Source organism: Tachypleus tridentatus, chromosome 10, assembly GCF_004210375.1.
Source record: "Tachypleus tridentatus isolate NWPU-2018 chromosome 10, ASM421037v1, whole genome shotgun sequence".
Taxonomy (NCBI): Eukaryota; Metazoa; Arthropoda; class Merostomata; order Xiphosura; family Limulidae; genus Tachypleus; species Tachypleus tridentatus.
Window position 1 is genome coordinate 164,368,134 of NC_134834.1, and position 15,450 is coordinate 164,383,583.

Genomic DNA, 15,450 nt, shown 5'->3' on the forward strand with positions numbered 1-15,450 from the left:
CACTAATTAGTAGTATTAAGGTACAACATAATAACAATGTCACTACTACTATGACAGTAAGTCACAGATGGTTTTCATAATCAACTGTGAAAATATAATTTTTTCTATTTTTTCAATCAATAGAAACCCACTTAACCCTTACATAAAAAAAAGAGTGATACTCTGATGTCCTGTCTTCACACAAACCTATTGTAAACTTCTATTAGCAGCACAACCTGATCATGCTATTCATTTCACCAAATTTATTCACTAGCATTTTGAAGAATAGTAGCTATTGCAGAGAAATACTGGAACCACTGTTACTTCAAAGTAACTTGTTTTTATACATCACTCCATGGAATCTGTGAAATTGTTTGCATATTATGCCAGGGAAATGGGATTCTTCCCTCCCATGAAATTTTTTTACTAGCAACCTACAGCTAAGGTAAACAGTATGATTTTAATATCTGCTGCTTCCTAGTGAATACCAGAAATTGTCAAAAGTACAGAGTTACACAGCTGTAGTGAACATAATTGGATGCTGGAATTCATAGAATAAGAGCTGCTGTTGTTCTTAACCAAGAAAATCTAAAAACTGTAATACAAATTGATCCTCTCTCTCTCTTGGTGTATGTATACATACATACACTCAGTCAATGTATTGTGTACAAAATAACTGAGTTTCAACTAAGAAAAATTACTGTATATTGCTCATAAATCTCAGATACAGTCTTGCCCTTTGTATTTTAATACCAATTATAAACCTCATGGATTTAACCAAGTAAATAGTTAAATTTTAGTCATTGTATTATACATTTTAGGGCTTTGGCATGGCCAAGTGGTTAAGGCACTTGTAATCTGAGGATTGCAGGTTTGAATCTCCTTCACACAAAACATACTTGCTCTATCAGTTGTGGGGACATTATAATGAAATGGTAAATCCCACTGTTTATTGGTAAAAGAGTAGCCCAAGAGTTAGCAGTGGGTGGCAATGACTAGCTGCTTTCCCTCTATTCTTACACTGCTAAATTAAGGACAGCTAGTGCAGATGACTTAACTTTGTGCAAAATCCAAAAACAAAAAAAATGTATAAAAACAGTTGTATTTATATTAAAAAATGAGTCACCTTTTAAAACACAGTAAAAAAATATGCTCACAAACACTAGAAGACACTTTTATTCAGTATATAATAGAACATGCGAACTGAATTAAATATGCTAGTAACATTGTACCACTGAGCTTAACAAACTGTTGAAAACAAACTTACTTCTTACACAAATGGAAAAATAACTTTAAATCTGAAATTTATTTAATAAAAAAAGATTCTACTAATTTCATTTTATACAGTATAGAAAATAAATCACAACTTTCAATTTTAGATTCATTTCAGAAAAGCTCCAAACAAACACATCAGTGATCATAAAATTTCATTTTTAGTTTAAACATAATACAGCACTCCTAACCATTTAGGAGGAAAGTTTGTGTTTTCTTATAACAAAACCACAGGGGGCTATTTGTTGAGTCCACTGAGGGGAATCGAACCCCTGATTTTAGCATTGTAAATCTGTGGATTTGCTGCTGTACCAGCAGTGGACTAGGAGGAAAGTCGGAATAATTTTCAACAAATTGGTGCTAATTTGAACTATGTAAAATCAATACAGGATAACTTTCTCCCTTTCATTTTAGCCAATCACTCTCTCTCAACATGGACAAATCACAGACTAGTGTTCAAATACATCACGAAATCTGTTTCTGTACAAGCTAATAAGGCTTTCAAATTCAGTGGAAAATTATATGCAGAGGTTGAAAAAACTGGTAAAAGCTTAGTTTGATGAAATGTTGCTAAAATAAATGATGTTTAAGAAAAACTTCAACTACATTTCTGATTTACTCTTAGCCAGGGTATAGTGGCTCATAGAATGGCTCAGAGCACAAACTTGTAGCTTATAGTTATGTCATTCTTGACTTATTTGACATCCAATTACAGTTTTGGACTCAGAAGGTCAAACCCTTTCAAATGATGTATCTGACCACATCCAAAATCTCAACTTAATTTATTCTAATCTTGCCTAAAATAATTTAATTTGAATGTAGGCTGGTAGAGATCTTGATGACTGATAAAACTGAATTGGGTATACACATACCCCACACTTGATATTGTTGTCACATGGGAAAAAGATCTCATACATTAATTAATTCTAATGCTGCCTATAAGAATTTCAACTTGTAAGGCTATTGAGGATTCTTGGTTGAGGATAGCACATTTATTTTATACATCATTTCAATTACAACACTGCAGTATAGTAGAAAGATAGATGTCTTTTGTGGAGCAAGATGAAGTACACTCAGATTAACATCTTACATCCAACCATACCAAGTTTTAATTCTATAACAAAGCCACTGCATAATGCAAGGTTTGTATTAGGTCATATTGGCCTAAGTAATTATTTCAATGGTCAGGAAAAAATCACTAAAAATAAATGTAAAATGAATTTAAAATGTATTATATAAATTTAATCTTTTAATTAGGAATTAAAAACAAAAGAGGGAAAAATTGGCTTGCTTATAACTTTAGTTGTTTTTATTGTATGCAAATGAATGTAAATGCAGTAGAACTGCATGTGTTGTACTTAGAATAAAAGTAAGGTAAATTTAGCTTTATCAAATCAAATTTTCATACAAACGTTTTAGAAGAATGTAAAAACACAAAAATCAATAATTACGCTTCACAGCAATGGTAAGTATTTTCAGTGTTTCTCAAAAAATATATCTCAGTGACATTTTTCAAATTTTCAAGCTAAATATTTATACAGATATTATATATAAAAGTACTTAATAAAAGCATATATAAAAACAGATATTAAATATTTATGATCACAGTGACCTAATCTGTAGACAGTTCATCTCAAGTTTTATCTGAAACTATTTCATTCAGTAATTTTATTTTTGTCATGTAATATAAAAAAAACTGTAAAACAGTTGTGTTGAATCTATACATTCGAGATGTTTTAGCCTCACACTCGCATAAAAAAAAGAAAACTTTTAACTATTGTAAAAAGTTATAAAGTTTTCATTGTGGTGGTATATATGGCTTTTGTTGGCAAGGCATGATTGTACTCAATTATATATGTCAACAACAATAGTTTCATGAGGAATACAACTGATTATAAGCATTTTACTTGTAGGTTTATGAAAATCATATTTACTTTTTGATTTAAATTTACAATTGCCCTTAAATAAATTAAAAACTTATCCTTGGAATTACAAAGTTCTCAATGGTTTGTATTCAGATTGATTAATATGTTTTATAATATGTGATAATGACTAAGTATTGTTATTCAACTCCTTTTACCAAAAGTTTAAATTCAACATGTGGATAAGTTGACAATTTTTCTTACTGGAATTGGTCCCTTCTTTTTTACTTGAATACTGTTTGATTCGTCGATGTAGCTTACTATTCACATGAGTACTTTTAATCAAAGCTGATCTGAGCTGTCGCAGCTCCCCAACAAGTTCTAGAAGTAATGCTTTGCTGGTCTCTTCTAGTTGTTCTGCCTGGGCTAAATATTCACACAGGCCACAAACAAACAAGTTATGGAATAATGAATGTCATTTTCAAATTGATCATTTAGTATTTGAATAGTGTATTTCCAAAATGCTAAATATCCTTTAATGAACAACAGCTGCATATTTTATTTTTATATTTCTTAATAATCTGTACATAGTAAAAAAATAATAACAACAGGAAAAAAATACTCTCTGCTGTTCAGTGACTTTGGAAATTTAATGTCACAAAAAATTTAACCTCTCAAGCAAGAAATTAAGTTCAAAGGATATAGATCAAGAGATTATTATTACTTTTAAACAAATAAAATACAAAGAATAGTCATACAAGGACAGCTGCACTAAGTTCAAATTGGTTATCAGTCAGGGACAGCTGTACAGGGTTCAAAAATGTAATTGTAGATGATGCAACCATGTATTGCTGTACCAATTTAAATATCTAACATAATCATGCTAGCTGTGATGTATGAATTATTAATAATTCAAGGATAGCTGTGCAAGGTTCAAATACATAATATAACCACGTCATTTATGAGATGTACAAATCATTTATCAGGAAAGGGCAGCTGTGTTAAGTAAAAATATGTAATCTACAATTGGGACTCCTGGGGATGAATGAGAAAAGTGAGGGGGTCAGATCTGAACACTAATCCCCCTGACATCAACTTCAGGTAACATGAAAATGCTACTCATAATATATAAAAAATTAGTAATAACTAAAGAGCAGATGTGCCAGTTCAAATATCTAATATAATCAAACTATTTATGAGATGTACAAATTAGTAGTTCTAGAATACATTCATATATGTAATATAATCATGCTACTAATGAAAAGTACAAATTGAAGGATAGCTATGCTAGGTGCAAATACATAATATAACCATGCTATTTATGAGATGTGTAAATCATTTATCACAGAAGGACAGTTGTGTTAGGTAAAATATATAATTTAACCATTCTGCTTAGACACATATTTACTGATAGACAGGTGTACCATGTTCAAATATCTAACATAATCATAGTATGTATGACATACAAATTATTAATAATTCAAAGATAGTTGTGCCTGATTCAAATACTTAATATAACCTTCCTATTTCTGAGATATACAAAGGTTGAGTACACTATGCCAAAATGACTTTGAAGTCTCAAAAAATCATTACAGTCCATATCATCATATTCAGTAATACTCTATCCAAAGGTCATGCATCTTGACAGTAGCCTTGCAGCAGTTTCTGTTGCAAAAGACTTTGTTGTAAGGTTGTCATGTCCAAAGCACATTTCTCATTCCTGTTGCTTTTCATAAGCTATTTATTATTTTAGGACAGCCACATTCCAGTGTGCATTTCAGCAATCTGACTATACAAAAATCAACAGATGTTGGATCCAGCAATTTTACCAGCATGTTCACTTATAGTATAGCATAGATACCCATTTCACAATACAGCTGCTTGAGGTATGCAGAAGTTGAACAGATATGTGATGGAAACAACTTGTGTTGATTCTCCAGATAAAGATTCTACTTGATTATGCTGCTTACTGTTGGCTGTGGCACAAGGAAAGTTTTACCACTGAGCTTTTCTTTTGAAGACTCACCTGTTACAAGTCTACAGTTTGCTTTCCATTACTGGGGGTATAATTTTTGTGAAGGTCTCTTCCTGGACCTACAAGTTGATCCATATTCCTTTGTTTTCCATTGCCATGAAGTACAAGAGATAACTCTCTGAAGGAAATTCCATATACTCATCCTGAATACACTTTTATGATCTAATTGAAAAGAAGTTTTTTTTGTTAGAAAGGACTGTTATATATTCTTCCCAGTTTTTGGTCCATCACACTACCTTCGAAGAGTCGGATAATGTCGAAATGTAGTTCAGATGCATGCTGTTACACCACAGCTTCAAATACACTACGGTTGTCATGAGACTTGGTAATATGCATATCGAAATAATATAATGCATCCAACGTTTTGTTCAAAGTATTAACGCTCAATATGAGTCATGCCAGTTTTAAATATCCAATGTAACCATTCTGTTCATTTCACATATAAATTAAGTAGGGAAAGCCATGCAAAATTTGGACATAAAATGTCATCACAGTATACTAAAGCAGAATCAAAAGTTAAACGCTTAAAAAATGTTAAAAAAGAAATAGTCTAATTTTAGTCTACATGCAGTTTTACATATTTGAGGAATTGCAGTAACTCTACACATGACAGGTAAAATAATAATGCATTAAAAGTATGATGGAGTATAATTTTATAAAGTACACTTACAGAAGGTCTAAATTTAAACAGTTTTTTTAATACTCCTGATTATTGTATTTAAACAAGCATAGAGTTGGGAAAATAAGTGATAATACATTATACTAAAGAAGACTCTAAGCTGCAGTTTAAACAAAAATGAGTTCAATAATTCATGGATGCATCATGAAACTTTAATTACCTTTAAAACCTTTTAAGAACTATGTTACTGAAACCTTTTCTTACAAGATTATTTATGTGATGAAATGAATTACCTTAGTAATATTTATTATTAGATGGGCTACTGACAATTTGATACAGTTGAGAGGAATTTGTTTAGTTAACTACAATATTTGTATCAACTTTTTGAATACCTTCAACAATAGCGTGATCATCTTTTTGAACACCCAGTTTATCCATAACCTTCAGTTCAACCTGTAGTGATTTATTTAGTTGAGTAACTTCTCTTAACCTCTGCTGTGTTGCATTTAATTCTTCTTCTAACCTGTAACACACACAATATTTTACATTAACACATTTTCTATTTATTCTGTCTTATAATCATATCACAGTTTAGATAAAAATATTATCTTGAGAAAAACTTACAATATTGGTAGAAAATAATCAAGTTAATATGAGCATACAATTAAACGAGTCCTAACTGAAAGGAATTAGTTAAATAAGCTCACGTTTCAAATTTTGTACAAGTTTGATGTTCTGAAACATTTTGCATAGAAAAATATCTTTCAACAGTAATTATCTGTTTCCTGCATTGAGTAAGAACACTATTATGTAATATATCATGACTATTTGCACAACACTTGCCTCGATTTTTCTTTGAAGAACTCTGAGAACTTGTATCCAGAATGTTCTTTTCCATTGTCTGTCTTGCTACTTTCTTTCTCCTTCAAGTGCTCAATTTCCTCTTCCAAAGCATCTACTCTCTTTTGAAGTCTGTTTTTTTCACTTAGTTCTTCTATCCATTTCACTTGAATGGTTTCTTGTATCTTCATATTCCAGTCCTGAAGTTTATCATGCTCTTGATCTCTATCTTGTATCTGTTGTTTGAAGTGAGTTTCTTTCTCCATTAATTCCTCAATCATTTGGCCTTTGTCTCTTAATTGTTGTTCAAAGTTGTTTTTGGCAATTTCATACTGTTGGTTGTTTTCATGGTACTCTTGTTGCAACTTCAAACACCTGTCTGCTGATATTTCAAGCTCTTTCTGTTTAAGATTGATTTGCTGTTCTAACCAGGATATCTTGTCAATAAACTGTTGAAGCTTCTGATCTTTTGTATGTATCTGATCTTCCAACCATTCATGTTTGTCGTGTAACTCTGAAATCTGGTGCTGAGCTTTGTGAAGTTGCTGCTCCGTTTCAGAAACTTTTGTTACAAAATGGTTTTCACTGGTCTGTGACTGATGAATTTTCTCTTCCATTTCTGAGCAAGTTTTTCTCATTTTGGCCAGGTTTGTCTTAGTTAATAACAGCTCTTCTTTAAACTGTGAAGTCATTTGATCAGAGGTACTACATTTCTCCTTGAATTTTGATACTTCTAAAGACAACAGTGATTTATCTTGCTCAAGACTGCTAACCTGTTTTTCTTTCACAGTCAGCTGGTTATTTAAATTATCATTTATTTTAGTAAGTTCAATTACTTGTTTTTCTTTTGCTTTAACTTCTTTTTCTAGTGCATCAAGTTTTAGTTCTCTTTCATTATCAATATCAGATTTTTCATGAAGCTTGTCTTTTATATTAGCTATTATATTTTGAAGCCTCTTATTTTCTCTTACTAGTTCTGTCCATTTTATTTCTAGTTCCTGAAATTTGGTGTATTCTTCATTTCTCAGTTTCAACTGATACTTTAACTCATCAAGTTCATGCTCTTTTTCTTTCACTTGTTTTTCAAAGTCAGTTTTACTACTTCATATTGTTGGTTGTTTTCGTGGAATTCTTTTTGTAACCTAACGCATTTATCTGCTGATAATTCAAGCTCTTTCTGCTTCTGATCAATTTGGTTTTCTAACCAGGATATTTTGTCACTAAACTGCTCCAGTTTCTCCTCTTTTGTACGTAACTGGTCTTCCAACCATTCATGTTTATTGTGTAACTCTGAAACCTCATACTGAGCTTTGAGAAGTTGCTGCTCTGTTTCAGAAGCTTTTGTCACAAAATTATTTTCATTAGTCTGATATTCATTAATTTTTTCTTTCATTTCTGAAAAATCTTTTTCTGTTTTGAAAAGTTTATCTTTAGTATTTGATAGCTCTTCCTTAAGCCGTGAAACTATTTTGTTACAGGTGATGCATTTATCATTGAGTTTTGATACTTCCAAATTCAACAATGACTTGTCTTTTTCGAGAGTTTCAACCTGTGTTTCTTTCACCATAACTTGATTTCGTAAATTTTCATTTGCTCTCGACAGTTGACTCGCTTCTCTTTCCTTCTTACTAATTTCGTTCTCCAACCTAGTATATTCCTCTTCTGACCTATTATTTTTCAGATACTTTTCATAAATTTCAGTTAGGCGTTTATCACTTTGCTGTGCTAGATTTTCAAGAGATGCATTTTGTTCTTTAAGGTCTTCCAGTTTTGTTTGCAAACTTTTACAGATGGTTTCTTTTTCTTCTATTTCTTTCTGAAGCCTCAAGTTCCAGTCTTGGACTTCCTTACACTGTTTTTGTCTAGCTTCTCGATCTTTCTCCATGGCAATCATAGTATCTTGTGCATGCTTATTTTGTTGATCTTTCTCAAAAAGTCGAGCCCGTAAGTCACTAATGTCTTCCATTAGGTTTTGGAGTCTTGTGTGAACTTCCTGATGTAAGTGACCTTTCATGCTTACCTCTTTTTCCAACTGATTTTTAGCTTCTAAAAGCTCACTGTATGCTTGCCTTTTCTCTTCAAGTTCTTGTTCCAACTCTTAACAAAGAAAAACAATTTGACACAAACTTCTTATCTACATGTATGTATGTATTAAATACACAAACAGATGTTTCAAGCAAATAATAAAAATAAAACAAGACCCCAAAAACATTTTAGAAAAACATGGAGCAGTGCTTTAATGTAAACACATGATTTTAATAACCCATCATTCACATTAATTTAGTCAGTTAATCTGTTTACATCTACATCATTTTAAAGCACTTACACACTAAAACACAAAGATACATTACTATGTACATTGCTAAGTCAGCCTTTGAATTAAATCCAAGTGATTCAAACAATTTTGGATTATCCATTTCCCCAAGCAAAATAAGAGATGAAATATATATGCATATTACAAATTAATAACAATATAATAAATATAATTATTATATAGATATATAAAAACACAAAAAGAGCATTTTGATACTATCAATTAAATTTTGATTTAAAAATGCAACGAAAGATCAAAAAGCTAAATTCTACTCAACAAGTAATGTCAAATGTCCTCCAGTAACAGAACAATCTGAAGTAAGATCTTTACAAACAAGCTTTAACTTAAGATTCTGACCCACAAGTAAAATAACAACATGCACATGATGGATCTAACTGAAACATCACAAATGAAAATCATTCAATTTCTACAACACAGTTATTTTGACTGATAATTCAAAGATTTGGTATTATAACCACAAAATGCCCAAATCATTCTGTATTAACATTTTGATTATTTTGTGTGTAACCTTTTTTTTAACCCATTCTTCATCATCACACATAAACTACAGAATATTTTATTTTTTGCAAAAGTTCTATGTTCTTAGGTGAAAGGTTAGAGTTAAAACATTATCCTTAGCTTTAGAGTTTAATAAAAGCCTCATTTATGATGCTGGGGTTGAAACTTTTAGATAGTACTGTATTCTTTAACTGGTTTAATTCAATCTGTAAGTCTTCTTTGTGGATGCAAAGTAGTATAGTACAATTTCAGTAGGTGAAGTAGGAGGTCATTTTCTGAGGTCTTGTGTGTGTAGCAGCATGGTGATGAAATGGAGTTTCCTGTATACATTGGAGGTATCATTAATATTATCTATTTTTTACATTAATATCTAAAACAGGGACATAACTGTTAGATTCTACTTCATGTAGACACTGGGTCTAAAGTGTTTAAGAATTCAATGAAATTAAGTACAGTCAGTACCTTTCATGTTGCCATATGCTAAAAATGCCATTGATATATTTTAATCAGATTTAAGTTTTCTTGATGTGTGTGATTTTGTTTCCAAACAATTATTGTTCTAGAATGAACATGAACAGGTCATTAAAGATGGAAAAGGCAGAATTCCATAATTAATCTATTGTTTTGCTCGTAAAACTAGTCTTTGCATGTAACTGTATTGTTTAAGCAATATTCTAGAGACTGATTAGGTGTTCTGCTACAAGATGGTCTTCTATGTTTTCTCAAAAATGCTCAAAAATCGTTGTTTCCTGATGTACTATTATATTAAGATAATGTGCTTCCTTACTCAATTAAGTGTCATATTTGTATGTTTATGAAATGTTGCTTGTACCCAATAACTTTTACAAATTTTTATCTGCAAAAGAAAATGTTTTAATTTTAATTACCCAACCAATTAACACACAATATCTATTAAACATGGATATTTTTTTTAATACAGAAATTATTAAATAGGCTCTCATGTCCCAGTAAGACACATTTTTGTTGGAAAAAAAACAACAAACTACTTAATCCAGTTTTTCTTAATTTAAACTGAAAATTTTTGGACATTTTATTGGCTAAAAAGAAGGCAATTCCTGCACTATTTTAGTCATAAGGCCACACAAAGTGCTTTGAAGTGGTAAGTTGACTAAAGTCTACTAGTGCATCACAAGCTTAATAGCCACAAGAAGCATGGAAGCCTCCAAAGAACACACAGGGGTATTCAGGAACTGTTTAGAATCATCTTGCTAGATATTATGTGGCAAGTCAACTAGATTATTATGTGTGTAGCAGCTTTCAAAATGTTCCTATTTACTCATCCTACTGCTGACTATCTTGATGTTTTAACCTATCCCACAGAATCACAAGTTAAATTGTTCATATATCAAGTGACAGCTGAACATAAAGTGATAGCAGAAACATAAAATGTTGGTAGTTCCTAGTTAATAATGCTGAGAATGTGGATATATATTGAATTTACTCCAAGTAGGTAAACCTTAGAACTAGCTAATACAGAGACTTGAAGATGCTGTATTTCAGTTAAAAATTTATCAATAAAGAAACAAAAAACTCATCTCAAAAGTACGTCTAAAACCACTCTCTTTGGGAGTTTCCAGACTGAACGTACTTTTGTTATTCAACAAACTGTAGTGTAGAGACACCCCTTGAGCTCTTGGGAGACATGTTAAACTTTCACTTTTGTGAATGGTACAATATATATATTACAATTATTAAAAAATATCTCTCTTTATACAACTTTGTTATAACTTATTAGAAATTTGAATATGGTAGAAAACTTGCATTTATGGTTATCTAACAGCATACCTGTTCTATCGACATCATTCTTGTGACAAACAAGTATTGATCATTATTGAATGAATGATAAAAAACTGACCTACTATAAATTCATACACAACATGCAGTGGGCAAGATAAAAGTTAGGTGCTGCACCAAACAACTGAAACTTGAAGTAATGGATTTTTACACATTTTATTTATCACATACTCTTTTACTGTCTATACAAATTAGTTTAATCATTACTGGGCTGGTTAAAAAATTCACATCACCTTAACTAATTACAAATAATCTTTCATAACATTGTATGTGTAAGTCGGTCTTACCATTTTGCTTTAAAGTCACAGATTATTTACCTATCTATCTATCTGTGCACACATTTACATGCATTTTAAATGTAACTATTTATGAAAAAACTTAATATTATAATACCTAATCTTCCTCTTAATGTTTCTGTCAACTTTTCATTTGAAATGATAGCTCTTTCCAGTTTTTCTTCTAAAACCCTTAAAGAATGGAGATGATCTTCTATCAAGCCTCTAGGAACAGCAGCCATTGGATTTGATTTCTTATGTAAAAATAATTTTTTTGAATACATATTAGTATAATTCATTTAATTTTTGTGTTTTACAGTCTTTAATAAAGTGATTTTTTTAATATAATATGCAAAAATTTCTATAAAGTTTTCATATGCATTGCTACAGTAACAAAGAAAATATTAAATACCTTTGTACTTCAGAAAAAAAACATACATTCACACATCTTACCATATAATCTTTATTAATTCTTCTATCCATATAAAAATATGCAGCCAAGTCACAATAGTATCATTTTGCTATAAAACTAAGTTTAATTTTAAGACTGCTACCAGTATCTCACATTCCTTAAAATAATGGTTTATTTTGTATTTTTAGATTGAATAAAATAATTTTTTTACCTCTCCAGATGGAATAACGTCCGAGATCTTGCTGAACACTTTCTTAATGACTTCCTGATGAGATCGTAAGTCATTCTGCAATGTTCCATTTAGTTCTTCAATATTCTGAAGACGCATTTCAATTCTTTGAAAATCAGGATGTATCTTCTGCTTCCTTGCTTTCCGAGCTTGATATAAAAAAATTGAGACATTTTAAACTGATAAAAAATTACAATCTAATAACTGTGATTAACTACATATGTACACATACTTGTGCAAAATTTATATAATCTTATATCTTGTGTAAGAACTATAACATTTCCATGAGCAACAAAGAAAAAAACAAACTAAAAACATACACCTATGCTAAATCTGATCATGTGTTTTATGAATATCTTACAAATGGAAATACAAACATGCCAGTACTGTCTAATCAGAATAGTAAAAAGCAAACACTGTAAAATACATTACAAATAAGTACACACTACTGTGCTGTGAAAAAACTCATGCTTATGTAGTTAACACTCTCACTATGGGCAGGTCAAAGTGAACTTCATGACTCTTTCAAGTTACACTCAAAATTCATTATCACTGTTTATGAATACAACTGGTATCAAAATATAGTTAATAAATCAAATTTTAATACAAGTTTTAAGTTTTTAATTTTATAAGGAAATATTTTTAAAATCCTCAATCTCCTCTAGTATGAGAATTGTGGCACTTCCTCTTTAGGATTTTCTTTAATTTAATTACAATCCTTCCAAAAAACATGGAATTCAACATAAATTACTCATTATAATATACATATTACTCAAAGTATAATTTTTATAGCTTTCAATCTTATTTGCTTAGAGAGCCACAGACTGGATCAGAGTCATTTGTCACATTCTTTCTTGTACAAATTACTAATAGCTCTGATATTTTACAGTGAATTATTTATAACCAATGTAAAGCCAATGTTTTAATCTATAAAATTTTGTATCATATTTTTTTCATGAAAATCAAGTAAACAATCTTAGCTGAATTTTAAAAGGCCGGAAGAAATTAGTTATATGCAATATTTTGTTTTGTGCATGTTATTAGGTGCATTATTAAATTACATAAAAATTATCTAGTGAGATAGTACCATTGGCATGAAAAAGTGGACTTAAGTTTCATTGACAGTCAAGTCAACAGTAAATAAAAAAAACAATAAAAACAACAGACTCAGTACTATATTTCTTGCTTTTAATGTGTATCCTTTATTGTTATAAAATATAAATAAATTTGTCAGGTTAGATTAGGTAAGATAATGAAAATTAATAATAATGTATGACAAAAGTTCTTCATGAGGTATGCTCTTGAGCAGCCTGTGCATTAAGTAATTCAATACAGTAACATAAGCTGTATGTTCACCAAGTGATTTACAAACTGTATAGCAGGATTATTAGTTACACACAGTTCAGTGACCAATAAAACAAAAAAATTAAGTATAAATGAAAGTATACTGTTATGAGCTTTAAGCTATTTAAGACAAATAAATGTTGTTTCCTGTCACAAATTGCAGTCATTCTATAAAGAAAAAAGGTTAACTTGGATGTATTTCCTAATTTTTTATGGTGGTTTTAATGCTGGTCAAATTTCCAAACTTATAACCAACATAAAAAATTGACACACTTCACACAGAGTCAAGGTACAGAAAACAGCAGATGAAAATTTAAATTTTTCTCAAAAAAAGAAGAAAAGATATGTTTAGTCTTTATGAAATTTTAAAAAAATTTTCAGATGAAGAAATGTATTTTTAATCTTAACATGAAAATATCTTTGTACACGGAGCAGTCAACACTGATTCCATATATTCATGGACAAATAAATGTCTTGTAAAAATACTTAAATAACATTTCTGTTACTTTTGGGTCACAAGATTTTTATAATCTACCAAGCCCATAGTGAGAAGGTTTAAAAAATATATTTATGGTGCTTTTTCAACTCGTCTTCAGAAAATAAAACAAACCAATGTGATTTTTGTTCAGCTGGACATGCTTGTGAATAAAACACCATTACAGAACATCTGAAGAACATCACATGCTAGCATATCTTCTATAAAACATGCAGATGCAAAGTACAATAAAAAAAACTTTACCACTGCTATTTGCCAGTTTCTGAGTCTCTTTTGCACTATTGGAACTATCACCTGAATGCCAGTCTTCTACAGAATGTTGCTTCCTCGGATATTTCTGACAGGCTACAAACCCATACCAATTACTATGGTCCAAGGGCATACCAATTCTCTGAAGGGATACATTACGATCAGGTTCTGACCATACATCAGAATCAGAAGAAGGATAGGACACACAATGAACATTAGCAATGGCTGACTGCTGTTTGTTTCCAAAGATAACATGTTTTGACCTTGAGATTTCCATTTCACCTTTCATTGTAACACCTAAGTTTGCCTGGCTAAAATTTATTCCTTCTCCTTGCTGCTGTGATAAAAATTGTGAGCTTACAGCTCTTTCATGTTTTTCCAGTGAACTGTGTAGTGGAAATCCATGATCGTTTAACAGAAGCAGAATATCATCACTATCTGACGCTTCTAACACAACAATTTGTTCTGCTTGTCCACAGCTTTGATCTTCCTTTCTTACACCACCTGTAAAGGTATCAGACACCAAATGGTACCTAGAATGTATTGGCATGTCATTCTCCAAACTATGATTTTGATGGAAAGAAGATACACTGGACAAAACTTCGTCAGCACTGTATATCGCAGTACTGTCTATATCCCTACCTTCACTTGTTTCACATTTCTCATTCTGGAGACCTTTCACTTCTAGTTTCAGCTGCTGTTTCTCAAGTTCCAGGTCTGCTACTTGCACTTTTAATCTTGTAAAAAGTAAAATTTATTGTAAACTTGTATACACAACACACATATATGAAAAAATGAATAATGAATATTTAAAAACTTTTAAAAATAAAAATTATATCTGCAATTGATGTAGCATTACAACAGTTAAGTTAGCTTTCAAAATAATATTTTGTTAACTTCTCTTTGAATAGTTCATCACCACCATTTAAATGATGCATTAAAAACATTCAGTGATTCACATACCAAATTTTTATTTTGTAAATTCACATGATGTTTGTTTGATTATTGTTAAACACAAAGCTGTATATTGGGTTATCTGTGCCACAACAGTCACAGGTAATGAAATCCTGTTTCTAGTATCATAAACCTCAAGACATACTTACATTTGAGCTACTGGGGCAAAAATGTGATATTTTTATTACTTTGTGGAGTTCTGTATTTTTGGCTTGTTTTTAAATAACAAACTTTTA

The 15,450-nt window shown here is 30.7% G+C and overlaps 1 protein-coding gene across 1 annotated transcript in view; it reads right to left on the minus strand.

The window, feature by feature from the left end:
• The window catches only part of LOC143230833 (uncharacterized), a 56,677-nt gene that overhangs the window by 12,246 nt on the left and 28,981 nt on the right, over window positions 1-15,450 (minus strand). Inside the window, 7 exon segments of the mRNA XM_076465050.1 lie at window positions 3,378-3,539; window positions 6,160-6,290; window positions 6,611-7,683; window positions 7,686-8,704; window positions 11,649-11,784; window positions 12,154-12,320; window positions 14,255-14,997. Coding sequence (XP_076321165.1) covers window positions 3,378-3,539; window positions 6,160-6,290; window positions 6,611-7,683; window positions 7,686-8,704; window positions 11,649-11,784; window positions 12,154-12,320; window positions 14,255-14,997 — 3,431 coding nt within the window.